The sequence below is a fragment of the Motacilla alba genome, chromosome 1, assembly GCF_015832195.1.
Source record: "Motacilla alba alba isolate MOTALB_02 chromosome 1, Motacilla_alba_V1.0_pri, whole genome shotgun sequence".
NCBI classification, from domain to species: Eukaryota; Metazoa; Chordata; class Aves; order Passeriformes; family Motacillidae; genus Motacilla; species Motacilla alba.
The window spans coordinates 39,933,302-39,956,617 of record NC_052016.1 but is presented as its reverse complement, the minus strand read 5'-3'; the positions used below and the strand labels follow the sequence as shown (position 1 = coordinate 39,956,617).

General features: G+C 40.1%; 1 protein-coding gene across 19 annotated transcripts in view; it reads left to right on the top strand.

Annotated features, from left to right (window-relative positions):
- The window catches only part of TENM4 (teneurin transmembrane protein 4), a 1,547,018-nt gene that overhangs the window by 1,389,364 nt on the left and 134,338 nt on the right, over window positions 1-23,316 (top strand). For all 19 annotated transcript variants that reach the window (XM_038158275.1, XM_038158258.1, XM_038158266.1 and 16 more), the window contains 3 exons: window positions 3,322-3,423; window positions 8,501-8,695; window positions 12,915-13,115. In XM_038158275.1, the coding sequence (XP_038014203.1) occupies window positions 3,322-3,423; window positions 8,501-8,695; window positions 12,915-13,115 (498 nt within the window). The remainder of the gene's footprint in view (window positions 1-3,321; window positions 3,424-8,500; window positions 8,696-12,914; window positions 13,116-23,316) is intronic.

Genomic DNA, 23,316 nt, shown 5'->3' with positions numbered 1-23,316 from the left:
TCAGGCAGGTTATTCCAGGGCAAATAGAGGTAGTGTAAAATGAGAATACATTTAAAATGTTACTTTTGGCTATATTAGAAAAACAAGGGACATCAGAGAAAGTAGTGAAATGGGATGAAAGGATTTTTAAGGGCCTACTCTATTATTAATAGCAGAGGGTATTCAGGCCACAAGTAAGAGCTAGAGGCACTGAGGTGCTTCAGTGAGGAAGGTAAAATGGGTTTCATCCACCTGTTTTTTAATTCCTTTTGAATTCCTTTAGCCACACTATGGCATGAGGCAGTTTGGCCACACTTGCAAAGAAGTGTCTGGGAAACCACAGATTGAGGAGGTGGTGATAGGTGAAGTTATATGTGTGCATATCACTGCAGCTTCACAATGAGAAATGCCAGATCTGCATATGAACCAGAAAACAGATGTGAATATCTTTTTTAATGTGTCAGTGTCAGTCACTGTCAGCAGGGATCTGACCAGTTATAGGTGTCTCTAGGTGTCTCTGCTGAACTAGTCAGAGGAGGAAAGGATGCACCACCAGAGTAGAGGTTCTTACATGGTTCACCCTGAAATTTTGGAAAGGTCAGTTACCTAAGCACAGGTCTGCTCCATTTCTGTGGTTATTCTGAACTTCTAAATCCCTTTATACATAATCATTGTAGTGGACAAAGTAATTCAGTTTAATCTGCAGTGGACATCCAATTGGTGTGCAGAGTCTTGCCAGTCTTGTCTTAGGCATTACAGACACACCAGCTGAACCCAGTGTAACTGCAAAATACTGTTTCTAGTAAGATTGCCATTTAGTTGATGTGGTGCATTGTCACCAAGTTGCCATGCTTGACATTATGCTACTTTTTAGATACTTTCTAGATGTTTCTGTGGGTCTTTTTACTGGTTTTTTTTTTTTTTAATATTGTATTACAAAAATATACCAAGAAAGCTATATGGATATTTATTCCTTTTCAAAATCTCAGTTTTGTCCATTAAAGCAAAAACTTGGGAAAAAACTTTTTAAAATAGTTTTTAACATTCTAAAGGTGTTGTTAATGCTGGGAGTCTGTCCTACATCATGCCCTGAGGTACTCCCCTTGACTTCAAAGGTCACACATGTTACAGTGCAGTGTTGCTCCACCTTGCAGCCCCTGACCCAGTGTGGCAGTGGGGTGGTGAGGTGTCATGGGACAACTGCACTTATACTGAATAGCACAGCCCTTCTCTTCCCAGTTTTCAGGCAGCAGGAAAAAAATACTCTAGGTTTTTTTTCTGCTGTATTCATTTTTTTTTGCCACCTTTTGAGCTTAACCACCTCCTTGGAGGGTCTGACAAGTGCCAGAACCAGCACAAGAAGAGGGAGCTTAGAGTTGTTCTTAGGATGAGAAGATTAGAGGAAAAGGACTGACCCTTTCAGCAACAGGAGCGGTTAAATCTCCTTGCCCATCTCATTATCTTGTTTCACAGAACTCACACTCTCTATGTTCTTCATGTGTGTAAGTATGTACATAAATAACTTCCTTTTCCTAAAACTCTGGGTATATTTCTTGAAGAAATGAAAAATAGAAGTATTGTAAAAAAAAAGCATAGAGAAAAAAAAAGTCATAAAATGAATTAACTTTCATTTTCAGCAAAAACTAAACTCTGACATTAACTCATGTCAGAGTTCTGAAGATTGTATACACATGGGCTAATACTAACTTTTCATTTATAGGATAGATTTGTGTTTATACCTGCTATGAAGTGAGAGATGATATTCCTAAATATCACTATAAATGCACAAGGCCTCAGTCATAACTTCTTTGTTCCAGGAAACATGGCTGCTCTTGAATTGGAACAAAGATGGTAGCTCAAGCCTAAAGGGTTGACTGCATGTTCTGATTGTATTTCCACACACCATCAAGTGAATACCTGCTTAACTGCTGTGTTAGAAAACTGACAGCACTTCCTTGTACCTTTCTTGCTGCATGGAGCTGTCTGCTTATGAGATGTTTGAAGCCGGGACTTAAAACATAAATGCTTTAAACTGGTTTTATTATTTAAATTTGCTTATGTCCTTTGTGAATTATTGAATTACACCACAGCCTTTAAAATGTCCTTCAGAAACCTCTGCTCTTTGGCAAACACCCATCCAGAAACTGGCTTCCTTTCATTTGTGATTAGAACTAATCTGCACATCTCTGCTGTCACTGGTTCTCTTCACTTGCGCTGATTGGGAGTTTACAAATAAATTTTCTCCTGCAAGGTCTCGTGAATAGGTCTGTGCAAATGCAATCATTATGCACAGGGCTGAGATTTTCACCCCACTCCATGTGTACCACCAGTGCCCCTGCTCTATAACCAAATCCAGCTTTCATCTGATAGGCATCTCCCTCAGAGAAAATGTGAATAGCACTGTAGAATGAACCATGGTATTTATTACAGTGTCTTTCAAAGCCCCACTCACATTTACTCAGTCTTCACTCAGTTAAGTGTAAGAAATTAAGATTATTTTCATTCTCTTTTTGATGTGTTTACTAGCTTGTGTTGTTCTTTTGTGAAAGATATGTTTTAGTCCCAATATTCTGAACTCTCTTTGAAAAAGAAGTGCTAGATAACATTTTGCTTACCTGTTAACTTCCCCTGAAAAATGAATAGCTGGTGTTTTTGCCAAAGTCAGGGAATTTAAGATGATAACTAGAAATAGAAGAAAATGTGAAATAGACCCATTCTTGTTTCACCAAATAGAATACTAGCCCCAGCACTTTGAGCTGTTAAAGATACAAATTATATAATGTATAATGTATTATGTTCAATATAATATTGCAGAGCAAATAAGAAGAAATTTGATTAGAGGTATTTCGTGAACAAGCAGATAGGATGAACCAAGGGTCTGTGTTCAGTAAGTTCATACGGGAACATATCTATCATCATTCAGCTCATTTTGGCACAAATAAATGCCTCAAGGTCACTTAATCAAGTCAACAAAACTGGACCAAAAGTGTGTGTTCTGCCATGAGAATGGTGTGTATTGCATCCCTGCAATAAATTCAAAGAGGAAAAATGGTCATAAAAATATACAGGTATACAGGAAGAAAAGACATTTGGAAGTTTTCAGGTACTGAGAGAATGCCACACGTGGTGGGTGCTGAGCAGCTCATATTTAATCATAGAATTCACATTTGAACCATCTATTGATTGAAATGGATGAGCAGGGTTTAGTGCAGCTCACACTAATGCTTTTGCCCCAAGTGCAGCAATTGCTTTGAAGTTTCAACTGTCCTGCCCATACAGAGCCCTCCTAAACTCAGAGGTGTTTTCTTGCCTAAAGTGTCTGAACTTTCTTTTGTTTTCCAGAATCAGTGGATAACTGTCCCAGTAATTGCTATGGGAATGGAGACTGCGTGTCTGGGACTTGCCATTGCTTCCTTGGCTTTCTGGGCCCTGACTGTGGCAGAGGTAGGAATTTGTGCTTGATTAACTGTTACCCTCTCCCATTCAGTTAACATTTTTCTTCTAGAAATTATATTCATGACGGTGCCTTCTGCAAAGTACTATTCACACAGTGTGGGGATGCTGCAGTAGAGTGGAAAGAAGTTGATCTGTGAATTTTGTTTGCCACAAATTTGCTAAAATTTTGATCAGCAGCTGAGGGGCCCATGAGTGTTTACTCTGGAGAAAAGAAATATCAGGGGACATCTTACTGGTCTCTACAGCTACCTGAAGGAAGGGTGTAGCCAGGTGGGGATCGGTCTCTTATCCGAGGTAAGCGATAAGACAAGAGGAAGCATCCTGCAGTTGTGCCAGGGGAGGTTTAGATTGGCTGTTGGGAAAAATTTCTTCAGCGAAGGATTCAGGCTGCTCAGGGAAGTGGTGTAATCACCATCTCTGGGAGTGTAGGTGTGGCATTTAGGCACATGGTTTAGAGGTGGGCTGGCAGTGCTGGGCTGAGTTGGACTCGATCTTGAAAGGCATTTCCAACCTGAATGACACTGTGATTCTTTGCTAATCGTGACTGCTGTGCTCTTAGCAACAGCACAACCCCTTGGGCTGCTTGTGGACAGGCAAATGTCACGTTGGAAATTTTCTCTCTGGAATTGACTTTACAAAACAGGACTTATAAATGTGGCATTATGGTTTGTTTAGCAGAGCACTTTTATCATGGTATGGCATGACACTATAATGATACTTTCTTTTAAGATACTGATTCTACAAAAAGTACCTGGCAAGTCTGCCTGAGCCTGGCAGCGTTAGCATGAGGCTAGGAGTGGGATAATGGCAGGAACAACTGGTGACTCTGGCCAAAAGTAAAAAGACTGGGAGGACTGGGAAGGAGACTTACCCAGTAAACAGTATAATACATTTTTCTGCTCAAGTGATAAGTATTTTTAATAAATGGCTTTGGAAGGGTTTTCTTTGGCCTGAATTTTTAGGTTATTTAAACATTTAAAAAACAAGCTGAAATACTTTTAGTAAGAACACATTTCAAACCAAGATATGAAAACCTTGCATGTGGGAAATGACAGGATACTGTGCATCAACCTTTTCAAGGCCTTTTTTGGCTCAAACAGTCCAACAAACTAAGTACAGATTTATAAATCTGGGGAGGGAGGTAGCATAAAACGTTAGTGCCCACCCAAGGAGCTGCGGTAAGACTGCAGGTCAAGCCCTTACCCCAGCTCATCGCTGCTTTGGAAAGCAGGCTGGCGCCTTCCCAAGAGAGAGCTAAACTCTGTCCAACCCCAGCCCTCTCCCCCTCCAGCTGAGCTGGGTCACATCCCAGCAGTGAGGCAGGAGACAGAGATAAGGAGCCGCACACCCCCAGGGCAGGCGGGAGCTCCCTGCCAAGGCAGCGAGGCCGGGCTGAACCCGGCGGGGTTTCAGAGTTCACAGCCCAGTAAGATGGATGTGGCAAGCTGTGTCCCTGAGAGCTGTTCTGTCAAACTTCTTGCTGACTCAGGTTACACTTGGTTTGCATTTCCTTACACTTGGTTTGCATTTCCAAGCTCCTTTTCAAATCCCTAGAGCTGGAGACAAAAGGAGTTTTTTCCATGTCCCACAGCATATTCCAGCTCACACCTCCTAACTTTCAGTAGGGGCAGAAGTTCAGGGTTTATTTCCCCCAAGGCTCCCTGTAGAGTCTGTGGAGAAGAAGAACTTTCTTCAGTGTGAGTCAGAGTACTTAGACTCTTGTTCTGAATCCACTTTCAGAGAAGCTCACCTCCCCTCCCTGGCTACCCTGAACTTTCTCAGGCTTTTCAATGGAGCGATGTGAGTGTCCCATTTCACCAGAGCACATGCTCTAGCTGCTATGAACACCTTTTATTAAACTCTGTCTTTTCATTCAGAAGCATCTGGGTTCAGATCACAGGTTGCACTCTGCCTTTAGGAAGACAGAAAAATACCTGGAATGCCAAATTTATGTTTGTATATGCATGTCCACTCACTGGGCATGTTAAATAGATCATGTTGCCATGAGCATGAGATCCAAGGATTCCAGCCTTGACTTCCCATTGGTTTTTAGGGGCATCCAAGACTCTTCTTTTGACCTATAAATCCCTCAAAAGGCAGCATGTGTAAGGCTGTTACAGTATCCATCTGCAGCCCTTCATGATCCCTGTATGGAGCAGTAATCCTTAAAAAAGCAGGTTCCTGTTCCCATGAAGAATTCCATGGATTTCCTGGATGTTCCTTTATTTCAGTTCACCCTTGTAATTCACCATCCAAATGAATGGGAAACTCTGGAGCAGAAAGCCTTTCTCTTTTTAGTAATGGTTAATTACTAATGTATTATTAACCAGTTATTTTAAACAAAATAAATGAGAGCAAGTCACCAGAGGTGTATTCCATAGGCTTTTTGAAGGTTTTCTTGGACACGGGAGATGGCACTTTCAAGTTCTGTGTAAAATAAACAAATTATCTTACTCGCTGATGCTCAACTTTGCAAGAAACAGAGTATGCATTTGGGTTGCTGCTATCATTACCACACTAGAGAATTACTATAATTTTGCCATCCTAGACATTGTTGGAATCTGAATGATCAAATAATAATTATATATCTTTATATATGGAAAAGAGTTGCACAGATAACAAGATAAAAAATTCAGAAACCTCTTTTGTCTTTATTCATTATTGCATGCTACAGAGGAGGTCTTGTTCTTGCCATTGCCTTGACATTTGTAGCAGTGCTTTCCAGGTGATGCTGAAGGTGTTCTCCACAGAAGGCTCTGTGGAGTGTCAGTCTCACTGCCAGTAATTGCCAGATGGCCAGTAATTTATCTGATCTTTACTGAGTGATCAGCTGTCTTGTAAGGAAACCTGTAAGTCTTTCTCAGCAACCTCTCTCTGGTTAAAGGCAGTTATTCTTTCTTCTGGTTGAAAAGAACTGCAGACTATCCCCTGCCAGTGCCTTGAAAGAACGATGTCCATTACTGAGCATTGAAATTTGAGATGGGAGGGGCAGAAAAATTCCATCACTTAGCTGAAAAGTGAAATTGCAGAGTGAGTGTGCTGGGAACCATGCACACAGTACAGTGTATCTTACACAATTTAAGTCTCATATTGTATAGGTAGATACCATCTTGCAAATTATACACTTGCAATGCACCACGGCATTGTGTTTCCTTTAAAGTGAACAGCGTGCTCTTTAGTAATAACAGTTGCCAAATTCCTTTCTTTCCTAAACCTCTTTTATCTTGGTCAGCAAATACAGTTCACTGCATATCAAACTGGTTTAACAGTTGGAGTTGGCAGTGTTTTGTATTTTATTGAGGCTGCTGTAGTTCTGGAACAGTCAAACTGACTTGACTATAAGGATGTGTAGAAACAACTCATGGTGCATTTTGTGAGATTACTGTCTTAAAAGATGGAAGAGAAGGAGTGGAAAGCTTTCCTTAACCATGCAATACCCCTTCCCACACATAATCAAAGTCAGGAACAAAGCAAAAGAGGATTCATCACATGCCTAATCCAGCTGGATTAAGCAGCAGAATGGAATATTCATTTCACATTTGTCCTGCATAAAATTGTTCATAAATTGCCTTTCCGAAGGGCAGATGAGAGGACCAGCTGCTCTCACCTAAGGCTGATGTGCAACAGTGAACAAGAGCAGTCTGTGTTGAATATGTGTCCTTGCAGCGGAGTTTCAGCAAAATAAAATGAAAGAGAATGGGACTTAAGCAAGAAGTTTCAAGGCAGAGTGAACAGAAAAAGGCTGTTGTTTCTGAGGAACTGAAATCACCATGTTCCTTGGCAAAAACAGAACAGAGGAAAAAAGGAGCATAATGAGGCTGGTGCGGAGAATGGAATAAGGAGAAGACATTATCTGAAAGGAGCTGGAGAAAGCTTGGAGAGCAGTGATTACAAAAAGCTGTGGTCGTGGAGGCTGAGGTCTGGTGGTTGATGCCCTCTGCTTCCTTGGGGAACCTGTTCTGTATCCTTCATTTCATCCAATCCAACTCTGCCTGGCAGTTTCCAAATTTAGCTCTGAAAATACTTAATCCTGGGATCCATCATGCCACAGCTTGAGCTTGTCATTTTCCTCTTCTTCCCTTTATCACAGGGAAGAAATCCTGTATCTGGGTGGCCTTGAGAGTAACCTGACTTTGCTGGAAACAAGGAAAATTAAAAATCCTTTATAAGTCCTTTATAAATTATACAAATTTCAGAGGATAGATTTACACTGTTTTTATTACAGGGAGCTTGGAAACAGTAGAGGCCAATTTTGCCTTGTGGCTGGTGATGAATCGAGTCCAGCAGAGGTGATAACCAAAAATGGGGGCTGGGCATTCAGTTAGAACCATAGAATTGTTAAGGTTGGAAAAGACCTCTAAAACTCTTGTCATCAAGTTCAGCTATTAAGCCAGCACTGCCAAGTCCACCACTAAGCCCAATCCCCATATGCCACATCGACACATCTTTTAAATTCCATCCGGGATGGTGACTGAGTCAGTTCCCTGTGCAGCCTGCTCCAGCGCTTGTCAACCCTCTCAGGGAAGAAAATAGCTGATGGTATGACATGAGCTAAATCAGGGAAATAGTCTCAGTGTGGCATTCTGGACTCTGAGCAAAGCAACTGAAACCCATGAACTGAGAGTTAACTCAGAAAAAAACAGGGCAGTGATTTGTGTGCCACTGAGGTCCACAGCAGAGGCAGTGTCAAGGAAAGTCCAGCAGCAGGTCAGGGATAGTGATAAGCAATCTAAGGTCAGTGGTGCTCTGGAAAGAAGACATCAGTACATTGTGAAATCAGAATACAAGAAAACTATGAGTTTAGTTAGTGAAAAAAGATATCAGAGACACAAAGCAAGAAGATAGTCTAACTTAAGAGCACTGTTTGTTTGTTTTAAACACTCATAGGAAAATAGTTAACAGCTGGGTATCATCCATATAAAAGATTTGGTTTTGGCAAAACAAACAGCAGCACACCCTGGTGAAGACTGTGTATGAAGAATGTAAATTACATGCTGGGCTCTTGTGCTTCTTTTTGAAATGAGTTTCCATTTGTTTTAATGTGATTTTTGTTGTCTGTCCATAGCATCCTGCCCAGTGCTCTGCAGTGGAAATGGGCAGTACATGAAAGGAAGGTGCTTGTGCCACAGTGGCTGGAAGGGAGCAGAGTGTGATGTCCCAACCAACCAGTGCATTGATGTCTCCTGCAATAACCATGGCACATGCATCATGGGTACCTGTATCTGCAACCCAGGATACAAAGGCGAGAGCTGTGAAGAAGGTATTTGCAAGATGCATTCAATTAGCCTTTTGCTTTGATTGTTGTTCTGTAATTATATGGATGGAGGCAATTCAGAATCGGACTGGCACTTAAACAGAGCAATAATAGGCACCTTACAGATACAATAGATGAATACAACATAAAAATGATATGTTGTCATAACTCCTCGTTAGCTATCATACTTGTTCAATATTTGGATGAAAAGCCATCAAATGCTTCAGATAGAAGAATCTAGTTGAAAGACCAGAACATCTAATCATATGTTCAGATGTTCTTATTAAAGCATCGTTTCCATTTACACATCTAAACGTATAATTACTTTTACAGTGCTTTCTTCTCTGCTGCGCTATGCCAAGCAATTTCAGTTGCTTACATACACAAAATGGTGGTGTGTGAGAAAAAAGTCCCTGGTCCTTGTCAGCTTTAAAAGCTTAGAAATGCTCAGGACTTGATTTAAATTCTGCTTCAAAGTCAGATATTATTTTAATGGCCCTTCCATAGCTTTTTTCTCACATTAGCCCCCCAAACATTTCTCATTTACATTTAGATTTACGGCTGCTTTTAGTACTTATCTTTAATCTTTTTGTGCAGGAACTCACCTGCCAACATAAACCTTTATCTTCCTGAGTCTGTGACTGCTTCTTACTGCTGATGAAAAAGTGGACAGTTTTGCAAGTGTATAAATCATTCAGAGAGTATAAATATATATCTAAAAGTACATTATTTAATGATTAATGTTCAAAACTTTTGAAAACTATTCTTAGAATTCTATGCTGGTGACCTGATAAATAATTATTCTTACATTGCGCTTCTACAAGTACATATATAAGGCCTCTTGGCTGCTTGATAGATTAAAGACATCATTTGATACATTTAAGAATGACAACAGCTTGAATTAATTTATGGTTGTCTTCATGTATGCAGGTTAAAGATTTATCTGAAATGGCTTCATTTTATAGGCAATGAAAATAGGCTGAATTGGATTCAGACATTCAAATGGCATCTAATCTAGCAATTCTTTTGATGAGTATAATGTGTTGGAGTGGGACATCTCTGATGTAGCATGGCTTCAGTGTCAGTAAATGTTAGAGATGAAGACAGTATCAGCTCTTGTAACAATAAGCCATCTCTTGTGAAAGCCTCATTTTGGCTTAAAGCACAATTCAGTGAAGCTGTGGGGCATGCAAAACCCAAAGACTGTGACTATTCAAGTATCTTTAAAGCATCTCTGTAGACCTCGTATTTACTAGATCATATCTTTACTGGATAAACAGAAATGAAAAGATCCTGATTTTGCCTCCAGCCAAAAGTGTTTAATGTGTGTAAATCAGAGTGAGATTTGCCCTTTATCTAAGAGGAACCTTTATTTCCCTGGTCACATTTAAAGCAGAAAAGCCAGGCGCTGCTCGGTTATTTTATGTTATCACTGTAGTGGGGGACAGTGTCAGTCCCACTAGGTCAAAACTTGAAAAAGGAGGAAGAACAAAGAGAACATGGTTTTTTTTATGGGCTGTTTAGTATTTTTCCAAGCATGCATGTTTTTGATACTCGAGGCATTATTTGTATTACGTTGTGGGGGGGGAAGCAGCTCAGAAATATGCCATGTGGGAAATCTTGAGAACATATATATACATATTTAGATTTAGTAAAAAAGTTGATTTATACTATTTTTTAAATTGCTTTTACTCTTTAATTTCTCTTCTAAGAAGGGCCATCTGGTATTGATTACTTTTTATTATTTCTCAGTTCTCATAGCTTCACTGCTTGGTCCATGTTTGTAATGGGTTTTCATTCCAAGGTTTCTTCTGTCTTTTCTTTCTCCCCCATAGAAGTTCAGCAATGTTTATAAAACATCAGCCAACAATCCTACGCGAGATTTTCTTTTCTCTTTCCTTAGTTTATTGGCCCATATTTTACAAGGCATGGCCTAAGCCAGCGAGACGTTGAAGGGAGGGGAGCAAGTTTAAGAAGTGAAATATGAGAAGTTACTCTTTGGTCACCGAATAAGCCTAATAACTTGTGTGACCGATGAAGCATGAAGCATATTGGGGGAAAGTGTAGAAGAGGCACTAAGCTTGCTTACTACATGATTTATCTGCCTGGCAAAGATTCTGCACAAGGCTTAACTATAAACAGGGCATTTTCCAACCAAGAATTTGACCATCTGGGACATTTTCCAACCAACAACACAGACATATGTTTTTGTTTTTTTTTTTATTTTTCCAGGTATGCTAGATCTTCTAAGCTCTTCCCTCATGCCCAGCTCCTCATCTCTGCTTCTCCCAGAGCTGAGCAGCTAAATTTGTCAAGCAGAACTCTCTAAAAATATACCATTGTACTCCAAATCCACTAAGCAATTGATTAAGAAGAAAGCAGAAGCCTGTAATCCTGTCCCAGGGCCCTTCCGATGGTGCAGAAAGCCTAAAGAGATAGATCCAGGGAGGCTGAGATTAAAGTAACCGTTGTGTGTGACATTTTCTGAAAGGGCTCATTTCAACATGAAAAATGGCCCTGGGATTATGATAAATGGGGGGTTCTGACATGCACATTCCCCTCCTATAATCGTCTGTGTTAGAGCTGAGATAGCAGATTGTCTGCCTCCTGTGATGGAGGCCCCTGTAAAACTCACCTTTTTCCCAACTGACCTTCAGAGGGGATGATTAATTGCCTGGAGGTAGCCTCTTGTCAGTTAGCCTGTGATCTTTGTTCTCTATGTTCAAACCATCTGCTGAGAACGGACAAGGCTGCTGCTCCATCCCTTAGTCCTTTTCATACTTATTACTGCTGAGAAAGAACAGGGCCAGGGCTTCAAGGGTCTCATGCTAAAATTGGCACCCTCGTTCCCAGCTCGCTAACAGTGAAGGAGATTTATGGACTCATCCTTTCCAGCCTCTTAAAATTTTTGAGGATTGTTCCAGCTATGAGCAGAGCTCCAGGAATCAAACAAAAAAGAAAATTCTCTCTCATGCCTTGGGATAGTAATAACTGAGTCATTACTTGTCAGACTGAGAAGGGTTTGAGAATCCAGGGAATTATCAGAGCAGCTGTTGTGTTTCCTTTTAAGGTTTCTGGATCTTAAACAGGTCAGTGGAATTCTTATTAGCTTTTCCAGGGGTAAAAACTGAACCACAGACCTGTCGTGTGTGCGGTAGCCATGTTCTGCTCCTGCTCTGTTGTATCAGAGCCAGAAGCTGGACACTTTTCCTGTGCTGCTTAGCCAGACTGACACTTGTCACCAGTCCCCAGGGAACTGCCACACACCGTTTCAAAAGACGGGAAGAATTTCTCTAGGCTGTCCTATCAGCTTTTATCTATAAATAGACAATCGACTCCTCCAGTCGGTTTTTCTGGGAGGGTGTCTGGTGCATTTCATATTTTTCGATTGCTGGGTGAAATTCCCCTGTGGGCAGAGCAGCTGACAGTTGCCTACAAAACACATAACTCAGGAATCAGGGAGGGAGTACTTTTGGTGTACATTGCTATACCCCTAACTAAATGGTCTCCAATCTTGTTAGGAAAGTGCCTCTTTGTGTGTGGGGGGGAAGTAAACCTCAAACATTTAAAAACGAGTATTAATTGATCAAAACTAAAACCAGAAGAACCATTATAAAAAAAAGAACCATTATAAAAAAAGACATTATTTTATTTTAGTCCTTATTACAGAAAAACCATCTATGGATATATATCAGTATGAAATTTCTTTACGTCTCCATGAAACCTGTATAGATTTAAGCACATTCTTCAATTTAAGCATGTATTTTGCTGAATAAGAATGTCAGCTTCTGCTGAATCTTCATGCAAAATTCTCTCTCAGAAAACTAGGGCTCAGCTTCAAATTCATTAGTAATAGTAATTTAGGTTAGTCTAATAGAATAAATGAAGACACACTATGTGTACAATAGAATATTATTCTTATTCTATTCTTAATTGATATTAGCCTGTTCTTTCCAGAAAGCTCCCTTATTAATGCAGACCTGCATAAAAGAATGGATTTCATCACTATATTTTTCCTGGTTTTCACGTAGGTGTTTTAGGTCTCACTGCCTTTTAGGGCCACTGACTTCTTGCATGAAGCATCTGTTTTGTTCACAGCAGGGCTTTTTGGTGGAAACCTTGACATACTGTGTAAATATGTTTGTGTAGACAGCAGTCTGATAGCTTTTTTCCTGAAATTCCCATTTGCTTTCCCTGTCTACTTCCTCTTCCTTCTCACATGTAGTGGACTGCATGGATCCTACCTGCTCGGGACGAGGCGTCTGTGTCCGAGGAGAATGTCATTGTTCAGTTGGCTGGGGAGGAACAAATTGTGAGACCCCAAGAGCCACTTGTCTGGATCAGTGCTCTGGTCATGGGACCTTCCTCCCGGATACTGGACTCTGCAGCTGCGATCCCAACTGGACTGGCCACGACTGCTCAATCGGTAATGTCAGCGCTGACTTACTGTTGGTCTTCCGTTAACTGTGTGAAATACTCAGACATATCTCTGCAAAAAAGGTGCTACAGTTGTATTCCAGTGAAGTGCATGTATGACTGGAAGGAGAAATTCCATAGCTCAACTACATAAATAATTCTGCTACCATTGCTGAGCATAGAGTAATATCATAAATAACTCCATGAAAGCCACCTAAGCTTGCTATTGTTTATTATATGGCTGTTAATGTAATTGATGGTCTACATATAACTTCTTGTTCTGGCGCTAGTTCTGGATGAACCCCAGGACCACTAAAGTGTCTCTTTTGATTTTTAGGAGATGACTAAATAATCTTTAGTGGCTGTGAACAAGAAGGGCGATTTGGTAATCTGTCAGATCTCCTTTCCCTTCTGAATTCAAAGCTTGTGCTTTTCTAGGCTAGAGGAGGATGAGTGCCTCATGAGGTTCATATTAAAAGACTGTCTTCTATCAACTAAAAAATAAGTTTACTGAGTGAAAGTATTTATTAGTACAAGCAGATACCAAGATGACAGATTTTTATGGGCAGTTTTGTGTAGAGGTTTGGAACCACGACCTTCATTCCTCCTCTGAACGGGCATCTTGCTCAAAATCTGCCTCAGGTGTGGGAATTGAAGGCTAAAGAAAAATTGTTCAGGACCCTTTTCTTCCAAATGCAATTAGCTCTTAGATAAGGCCACATTGAGAAATAGTGGAATACATTAAATAGTTAGAACCTACAGAGCATCAGTCCTTTGGCTTTTGTCCTGTATTGTGTGCTCACAAAAAAAGAGACCTCAGCAGTAACAGTTTCTGTACCTTACACAACTGGAGTGGAACTAGGCCAGAAATCCAGGGCAGCTCAGTATAGGCAGTGAAATGAAAGGAATTTTCAGCAAAGCAACACAAAAAAAAAAGCTATTTGGAGAGTGGGTATAGTAGAAGAATTATGTAAACAACATTTTCACTGAGGAATTGCTATCATGAGTAAAGAAAATCAGGTTAACTGTTTGCAAGTATTTTAAGATAGTCATTTCCAAGGATGAGGCAAACTGAATAAACTGGTGCTAAGTACATAAGAAAACCCTTTTGACAATCATCATTTAGGCTGGGTGTTAGAAGCTTGTCATAAAGCAAAATTGACTGGACTAGGAATAATAAGAAGAGGAGGCTTACTCTACTTGCCTGAGGCTGAAGCTAGGTTGATCAAAACTTTTGCAGATGTATGTAGGGAAGTTATCATGCATTGAAGAGAAGATAAATTTGGTGCCAGGCTTTTCCTTTCACCGTATTAACATCTTCAATTCCATACTCTGTGAGTTTATTTTAAAAACCACCATAAGGGGAAAGGTAGTCATGTATTTGTAGTTTGTAGCATCGTTCATAATTGAGTCATTATTCTGTGTTTGTACAGAGGTTTGGGGATTGCAGGGATGGATTTGGAAAAATGTTTATTTCAATGTGCAAACAGAATTCACTTTCCCTTTGTTAACCTGCAGGGTCATGTACAGATGATTTATAAGCTTTCCTTATACTGCTTTTATAAATCCATCTAGTGCAAACTTTCTTTGGCAGCATGAAGTTATTTGAGACAAACTTGAGCATCATTCCAAGACCTTTTTCCTCACTTGAGCTGCTTGTAACATTCAGGTTATTGTGCCTCACAGCTAAAATCACAGCTAAGATGATTTGTAAACTTCCATTTCTAGTCCAGACCTTTCCACTGAATTGATGACTTGATTTGAAAGACAGATTTACTCACAGGATATGTGGTCCTTTTCTTGCATCATTAAAGTAGAGTGAGCAGGCATGCTATTGCCTGTAATAACGCACTGTCCAGACCACTGGGGTGGAGGTTCTGTAGGAGCATCTAAAAGGGACAAATTTTATTGTCCTATAAAACAGGACCAAACAGAACAGAAGAATTACTAAGGGAAAGACCTAAGTACTTGCAGAAATCACCCTCAGCTCAGCAAAGCAGTTAGGACTGTGTTCAGTCCCAATGAAATGTATAGAACTGTACCCATGAGGATTTGTGCCAAGGACAGCCCCTTTCATAAACTACATGGAGAGGCGTACCCTGGAAACAGCATCATTATCTGAAAACCACGAATATGAGCAGGCACAGTGGATTTTCCAGCTCTTACCACCTTGAAATTACGAATAGCACCTGTCTACAGTGCTGTATGCTGTATTCATTTAGGTTATCAGGCAGTATGGAAGCAGTAGCTGAAGTCTGTGGATTGCTATATGTAGAAAGTAAAACTAGAGCCTCTTTGAAGCTTAGACTGCATCTTTCAGCTAAGTAGGGAGATTTTACCTGCCTTTAGTGGTAATCTTATAGAACACAGATTACTGGGTAAAACCCTCACTTTTCACAAAACAATAATATTACAGAGATTTCTATTTCCTGTTTATATTATCTTTTTTCATTCCACTTAGCCTTCACAGATATGCTGTGCCAGTTCCGTCACTTGTGAGAGATTCCCGTTCTGAACTGCATTGTAGGAAGAAGTAGTTATATGGTTTGGGGTTTTTTTGCTTTCTGTGTCTGCCCACTGCCAAGACATGCTGAAACAGGACTGCTGCATGCCACCTCCAAACTGTCACTCAGGGAAAATGGTTGTCAAACGTATTCCACCCTTTTGTGCAAGGGACAGTTTGTGGGATTGCTTTTCCCTCAATATACACTGTTTTTTGGCTGATTCCTGAATACTAGAAAAAGTGTCTTAGGGAAAGATACAGAAGTAATTATGTAGATAGCTTGTACTGAGCAATAAAAGTGGAATTATGATTTCTCCATGTCACAATTAAATCACTTTCCTTTTGCATCTTAGTACTGTTACACAAGCAAATGCAAAAACATCCTTTATAACCTAGTTCAGCAAAAAAGTCCAAGGAATGCTTGGTAAAAGAAAGGGAATTAAGGAACCACTGATCCTAACTCCATTCCTCCAGTCTGCTATCACAGATCCTCTGTATCCCAGGCTTTTGGGGGGCTATCTCCCTTCACCTCTTATGAGCCCTGTCTGGCAACTAATGAAGCCATTAGGGGGCAAGTATCTTAACCTCTTACTGTCTGAGTGTAGTGGGAAGAAGGAAATGGCCTGTGCTGCAGTGTGAAACAGAACTTACTATGTGATATAGTCTCACTCCTGACCTATTTAACCTGGGCCAACTATTTCTAGCGAATCAAGGGGCAGCACACCACATACCATAAGACATGTTTGCTGACTGCAGTGAAATGAATAGGTGAGTCATGTCTTCTGCACTGAGGGAATGCACCGTTTACCAGAGGGATCTCACTGATGCATCAATATAATCCCAGGCCCATCAAAACAGTATTAGGCTTGGATGCAAAATCATTATTAAAGGAATTAAGTTATCTGGTGTTGTCCTTCACTCTCCTCAAATTTAAATCAGCTATTTTCACACTGTTCTGTCTTTGGTAGTTGACATCTTTACATGCACAGTATTCATTCAAATCATTGCAAAGTTGAATATACAAAGCAGCAATAGAAATTATGTTCTCTATGTCTTAAGTGTACTGACTTTTTCTGGGCAGTTGACAGTGGTTGTAGATTGACCTGCATGCAGATAAGGATCCCTTCTCCATCACTCATTCATAATGACTCATGTAGTTTATGCACAGTTGACATCGAGGCAGTACTTCAGACCCTTAAAAATACACTGGAGAAAAGCAGTAATAGAAATAGTACTTTGTATGTGGTAGTCCAAAATTGCCAGTGGAGACATAAAATCATGGGCTGCACATTTAATGATAAGACTTAGAAACTGGAAGCTGGGACTCAGTAAAGAAGTAAAAAGTTATGATATCTTACATCATATTTTGAAAAGACTGAGAGAGCATGCCTGGCCAGAGACTGAGGCTGAGCTTGCATGACCATATCTCATGAAATCTAGTACTTTGGTCCTATTATAGCTCCTCTCATTGCTTCTGCTGCTAACATGGTGTTCTGAGGATATGCCATTTGACTTTATGGCTGCCCTTTTGTTCCCACTGTGGCAGGGATGAAATGCTGCTTCCCAGTGACTTACTGATGCACTTTGTTGTGAAGGTCTGCAATCACAAAAATATTTAGGCATTTAAAATTTGCCTTGAGCAAATGCATATTATCAATCTTTGCTGCAAGGTTGTGGAGAACTACATATGGCAGATATCCCTGGATAAATCTGTCCTCCAAGCACAGTGGGGAAATAGTGTGGGTAGCCACAGGGTTGCTGAAGACCAGGTATTTACCCACCTTCCATGACTTTACTTACTTTAGTAGGTTGAAAAGTTGGATTTAAAATAAAACTAGCATGGTGTGTGAATCCGTGTCTCTGGTTGCAGGGAAGCCATATTCTTATAAGTTATTGCACAGTGAGTTGAAGTCAGTGTAAAAGCTCCTATTTACTCTGCAGGAGTATGGATCAATTGAAGGCTATTCACAAACAATTATTAGATTCAAGACCCTGTATCAATTAATGGTAATGACTGAATTTTTTAGTATCAATTTCTTTGTATAGATTAAAAATGGTGACAGTCTTTCAGGTAGCACACAAGAGTTCCCCACCACAAAGTCAGTACAGTTCATTGAAACAGGCGTCTTTTCTCTATTCCAATTAATAGATTAAGAGATGATGAATTAAAGAGTTAAGCTGAAGCAGATGCACCTTCACATTGCAATGTCTTTTTTTCACCAGGAATTGTGCAGAAGACTATTGCACACATGTATACACACACACACACACACACACACACACAAACACAGAGTCACAGAAGCAGTTCTCGTACATGTTATCACACAGTGTCATATTCCATTGTTCAAACAGCACCATGGATAACACATCTGTGATAAAATTTGATTTCCTTAGGCTTACTGGTGTCAACTTTTGCAAACAAAATCCCATGTTAATTTCGTGCCATGCTCAAGGCCACCAAGATAAAAATCCATCCTTAGAAAACATTCATTTAAGTCTTCCTTTAGGCAGTCATTTTCTTCATGGGTAAAAAAGTCTCTGTAAAAGATGGAGACAACATCACCTCTGATGTGGTAGAGGCTTGTACCATACTACAGACCAACACCCCTTTTAATGCCTAAGAAGTTGCTGATTTGTCTTATTCTTAGCTTTAAAACTCATGAGGAAGAAAAAGAGAATTAAACCTCAGGATGCAACACCTGAAATTGATGAAACATCTTCATCACTTAAGAAAAAGTTGCTAGACACAGCTGTGTAATCAAAGGCCACCTTGAATGCTCTTCCTTCTGCTTGTAACTTGTTCATCTCACTACCCTGGCAGACCTATGAGAAACATTAGTCTGGGCCAATTGAAACTTTGGTAGCAGATGTCTTCAAAGCTGGTCTTCAGAAGATACCATCAAAATCTGTTCTGGCTCAATACCTAAATTGCAGACCCATCCCTGAAAGCCTTACTTTGGTCCTTTAGTGGTCGTTAAAAGCCAGGAAATGTTTTGTACCAGCAGGAATTTCATCCTCTGCCTTGCAGAAGCATAACATGCTGATTTCTGAACCTGTGATCTTCTCCGTTTTTTTTATGGAGAGAAGTACCTTTTCTCTCAAAGGGAAAAGTATGTGCAGCCCAGTGCACACACAAGGCTCTCACAGGTTCTGCCTGGCAGATACCTGCTTTGTAGATTGTGAAGAAATTAGTGAATCTAGAGAATCAACAGCATTAATAAGAGCTATCATTGGGAAAAACATTAATTTTTTCATGTATTGGAGTTTGTGAGTACAGATTTTAGCCTACCCATTGCCAAGATGAACTTAGCCTTTAAAGGCTTCTAAGCTTTTTATCAAAAATACAATAAAAGACTAAAATCTGCCCAAACCTTTGAAATAAAAGCATTCAGGGAGGCTTTCATTTGAATATCCTTTACTCCCTTTCCTTTTGTTTATTAAAAATGTGTGTAAGGAGGCCCTGATGTGGTGGAAAAAAGATAATAGTTGAAATGGGCTGCAGTTATTTTTGTGGCGAGTCCAATTCTTCAAAAGTCCAAGTATCTTTGTGCTCAGCAGATGAAAGGGACATAATAAAGGGAGGGAGAGAACTCCCACTAAGATAGAAAATACAACTTACCTTTCAAATACGAATTTCTACTTTAAGTCTGATAGCTGAGAAATTGTTTTAGGACATTTTCCTAGCCAATCAGAGATGCATCAAACTTGTGTCAGCTCTGGGATGTGTTTAGGATCTTACTTTTAACCCCTTCTCTGCAGCAGTCCATGCAGTCTTGGTCACACACAATGACAAAGGGAAGATTGAAGGAACTGAAAACTTGTGTTCTAGCTGCCATTTCAGACTTGGCCAAAACCAGTGGAAGCAATGATATCATCAGTCTGTCTCTTATCATTAGATCACAAAGCATTTGCTCTGATTAGGTCATGTCTCAGGCTGAGAATAGTGTGTGTCCAGTCGTGTAACAAGCAGTCCCTGGTTCTCATTGACCTTAGGCATTCTGTGATGAGCAAAGCTTCTCTCTTGTATCAGCAGTAATCAGTGAAAATTTATGGACCCCTACAAAAGGCAGTGGGAAGACTATTCCATTCCCTGTTTGTTTCCAACAATGATTAGGGCTAATTCCCAGCATGCCAGTTTCAGTTCAACATTCTTCCCTATCTCCAAATGTCACCTCAGCAGTCACACCATGAGCTCAAAAGCTCATATTGTTTGTATCAATTGCATAATTGTATCAATTATGCTTTGTGTTGCGGACTTTTCTGACTGAAAACAGCAATGTTGTACTGGAGTCAGTGGGGCTCATGTTAATGTGACTAGTTTGAAAAATTTCACAACACCACAAGATACTAAATTCCATGTTTAAAGCAGAGTACTGTTAAAATACCATGTTTTGACGATGACTGAGCAATCAGCATGTTTTGCTTGTATCACTGAGAACTTATCATTTGTGTCACCAAGTCTCAGATGACCAAATTTTGGCTTCTTCTCCTTTGAAAGGGGGAGCCTCTTAATTTTTGAATCTAGACCTCTGCTGCTGACTATTCCTACTTTTAACCAGCATACTACTGCAGTATCAGCAGGGCAGTACTTGTGCAGAGTCAGTTTGTGCTGTGATCTACCTTGATTATGCTGGATAAAGCCACTCATGGCTCAGCAAGGATGGTTGTAGGTTCCATGTCATGGCTTCTCCACTGGCATTCAGTCAATTCCATGCTCTTGTTGGTAGATACCTCCTGTGACTGTCACCTTACACCCCAACCCAGTTTGAGCTCATCACAATCAGAGTTCCTGCAAAAGTTTATTGGATGTTTTCAGCTTCATCAAATCATATTCGAGACACTGAATGAGGTTGCCCAGAGAAGCTGTGGGTGCGTCACCCCTCAAGGTGTTCAAGGCCAGGTTGGATGGAGCTTTGGACAGCCTGTTCTGTTGGAGGGCGTCCCTCCCTTTGGCAGGGGGGGTAGAATGAGCTGGTCTTTAATGTCCCTTGCAACCCAAATGATTCTATGTATCATTCTCAGTTAGAATGTCCAAGGTTAGATAACAAGGAAAAGAGTCTGTGAGTCAGTAAAAAGAATAACATAAAAACTAAGCAAAGAAAAAGACAATATAATATAAAAGACAAACAGACCAATGATTGTCATGTAGTGGATTGGTGTCTACTAAAGCCCAGAAATCCATGATTTAATAAGCTGTCTGAAGTGGATGTACTGGAATTGGTATATTCTCTCTGCCCCCTTCCAAATTATAAGGTGTTCATACTCTAAAAACTATCCCCACAATTTGCACTAATGAGCACTTTCTGATGATGTTGACAGACAAAAGTTAGAAAGCTCTTGGTAGAGCTCTGCTGCTACCAAGCTCTTGGTAGAACTCTTGGAGAGTTCTGCTGCTATTCTGTAAAGGTGATCCTTTCAGATCAGTGTTGAGGCTTATGGACAGTATAGCAAACAGAAACCTTCTGGAACAGCTACTGCTGCATCTCATCTGTGTGGATAGACAGACATCTAACTTCTGGGCATGTCAGCTCTGCGTGTTTCATAGGTGTTCTATGTCTCCTTTTGAAGAAGATGAATTGCAATAAAATTTCTAAGTTCTTTGGCAAAATGTTGTCTGAAGAAAAAGGAATCCATATTGGGACTGAGCTCTGAGTAAGGGAATCCCCAGAAAATCTAGCTTGTGATCACTTCAGCACACACTGTTGACTGATCTGTTGAAGTTATTTTAGAAAAAAACAAAATGTACAGAATTTGAAAAAATAAATCAGTTCTTTTTAAGCATGAGCAAAATGCTTTTCTCTGTCCTTGTGGACAGAGAGGAAATTAAAATTAGCCCAGAGAATAATCCTTCTTAGGAACTTCATTTAATATATTAGAAATTGTTTCTTTTCTGGGAAGCTTTAATACATCCCAGAAAGCATAGAGATTCAATTAAGCATCAAAGAGAAAAATACAATCCTGCACTTTGGGATATTTATTTTTATTCAACAAATCTCAGCTCCAAGACTAAAGCCTGACAATACCTGGCATTTCATGTCCTGCTGCTCAACAAGAGACAGTTTAAAGTAGAGTTCATAATAATAAATAAATGGAAGGTTGACACGAGTGTGAAAGTAAATCACAGCCATAGAGGAGATGCTTCAGACAGAAAGTGATGGTCAGGCCTTACCATTTAAGGCAAGGATGAAAATAGAGTTTAAGTACCGTAGGAAGTAGAAGCTGATAAAAAGCACCACAGCGGTTTAATGGAATTTCATCGCACAGAATTACAACTTTCCAGACAGGAACTGGAAGACATTTATGCAAATATGAAGCAAGCTGAAATTGCACTTCAAAGTGAGATACTTTTTTAAAAGACATCCCAGCTGTACCAGTGTACACTGGACAGCTAATTACGTCGGTTGTGCTCCTGTTCTCACTGTTACTGTTTCTGGCAAGAATTCACAAGAATCTCATTGTGCTCAATCCTGTATGGTTTCAGAGTTAGAGGCTCAGTCTTGGAGGACACACAGGCATCAGTTTAAGTATATTACTATACCAAATCCCTTCATTACTCATTTTGGAGATGGAGGGTGGGTTCCAGGGTTCTCCTGGATCTGCTCAGCACCAGGTGAAGAGCTAATCTGTGGACTATTTATTCATCTCTAAGTGAGGAATCTCACAGGCACCCTGGTTCCTGATTTGAATCTCCAGAGAGAAATGAGCCCTAGAAGGGGATTTGCAGAAGCCTTTCATTTAAACACAAAGCTGTTTATGCCAGCATAGAATTAAATACCAGGAAAAAACTGGGGAAAAAACCTGAAGTGGTGTTAAACTTTTGTGTCTGTTGAGGGCCAGAGCCAGAGCTAGGTCCTTTTTTTTATTAGGGATTTTCACCAACCCTCCTAGATACAGCTTGACCACTTTGAATGAAAAATCTCTCTCCTCTTCTGTTCTGTGTTTTATACCTCCTTTGTGTATACCCAGTCTTTCCTGCAAGTGCAGAGTTGCAGAGTTATCCCTCCTGCACATGTGTTGGAGACTCAGTCCTCCTGCAGAGCTGGCAAGAATCAGCATTCAGGCCAACTCACGTGTCCTGGTTAGGCTCACTCTGTAATGCAGGATATGCATTCCCCAATGCAGGCGTTCTGGAATGTTCCTCAGAGCTTTGTGTTCAGGAGGTGAAAATTCAGGTGTCCAAGTCACATTTCAAAGCCATTGCTGAAGGTCAGTGTTCTTCCTGATGTGGGGTGATAGCAAAGCTGATGGATTCATTTTCAGTCTCTAGAGAGCATCCTTTAATCATGATTTCCTTATCCATGGAAAGAAAATAAAGAGCTGTTACCTTTCAGTTACATTCAGTTTACTGAGCTGTGTAAAACACGTTGAGGCCCTTGAGTGGAGCGGAGAGTCATCCAAGTACCAGTAGTTTAATTGCGCTCCTAAAAGGACAGGTTTTATATTTATAGACATAAATAATTATTATTATTTCTACATTAGTAATATTTACATATTTGATGTATGCATTAAAAATAGATAAACAGACTATTTGTTTAAAGGCATTAAATTATGCAGACATTGCTGTCAAGACGTGATCTCTGAAGGAAAAATATATCCCTCAGTTAATGACACGGACAGAACTTACACAATCATTCCCTGTTCGCTACTAAACCAGGATGGTTTTCAGAGGATTTCATGTTACAGATCAGCTACTGGCAGTGACAGAAAA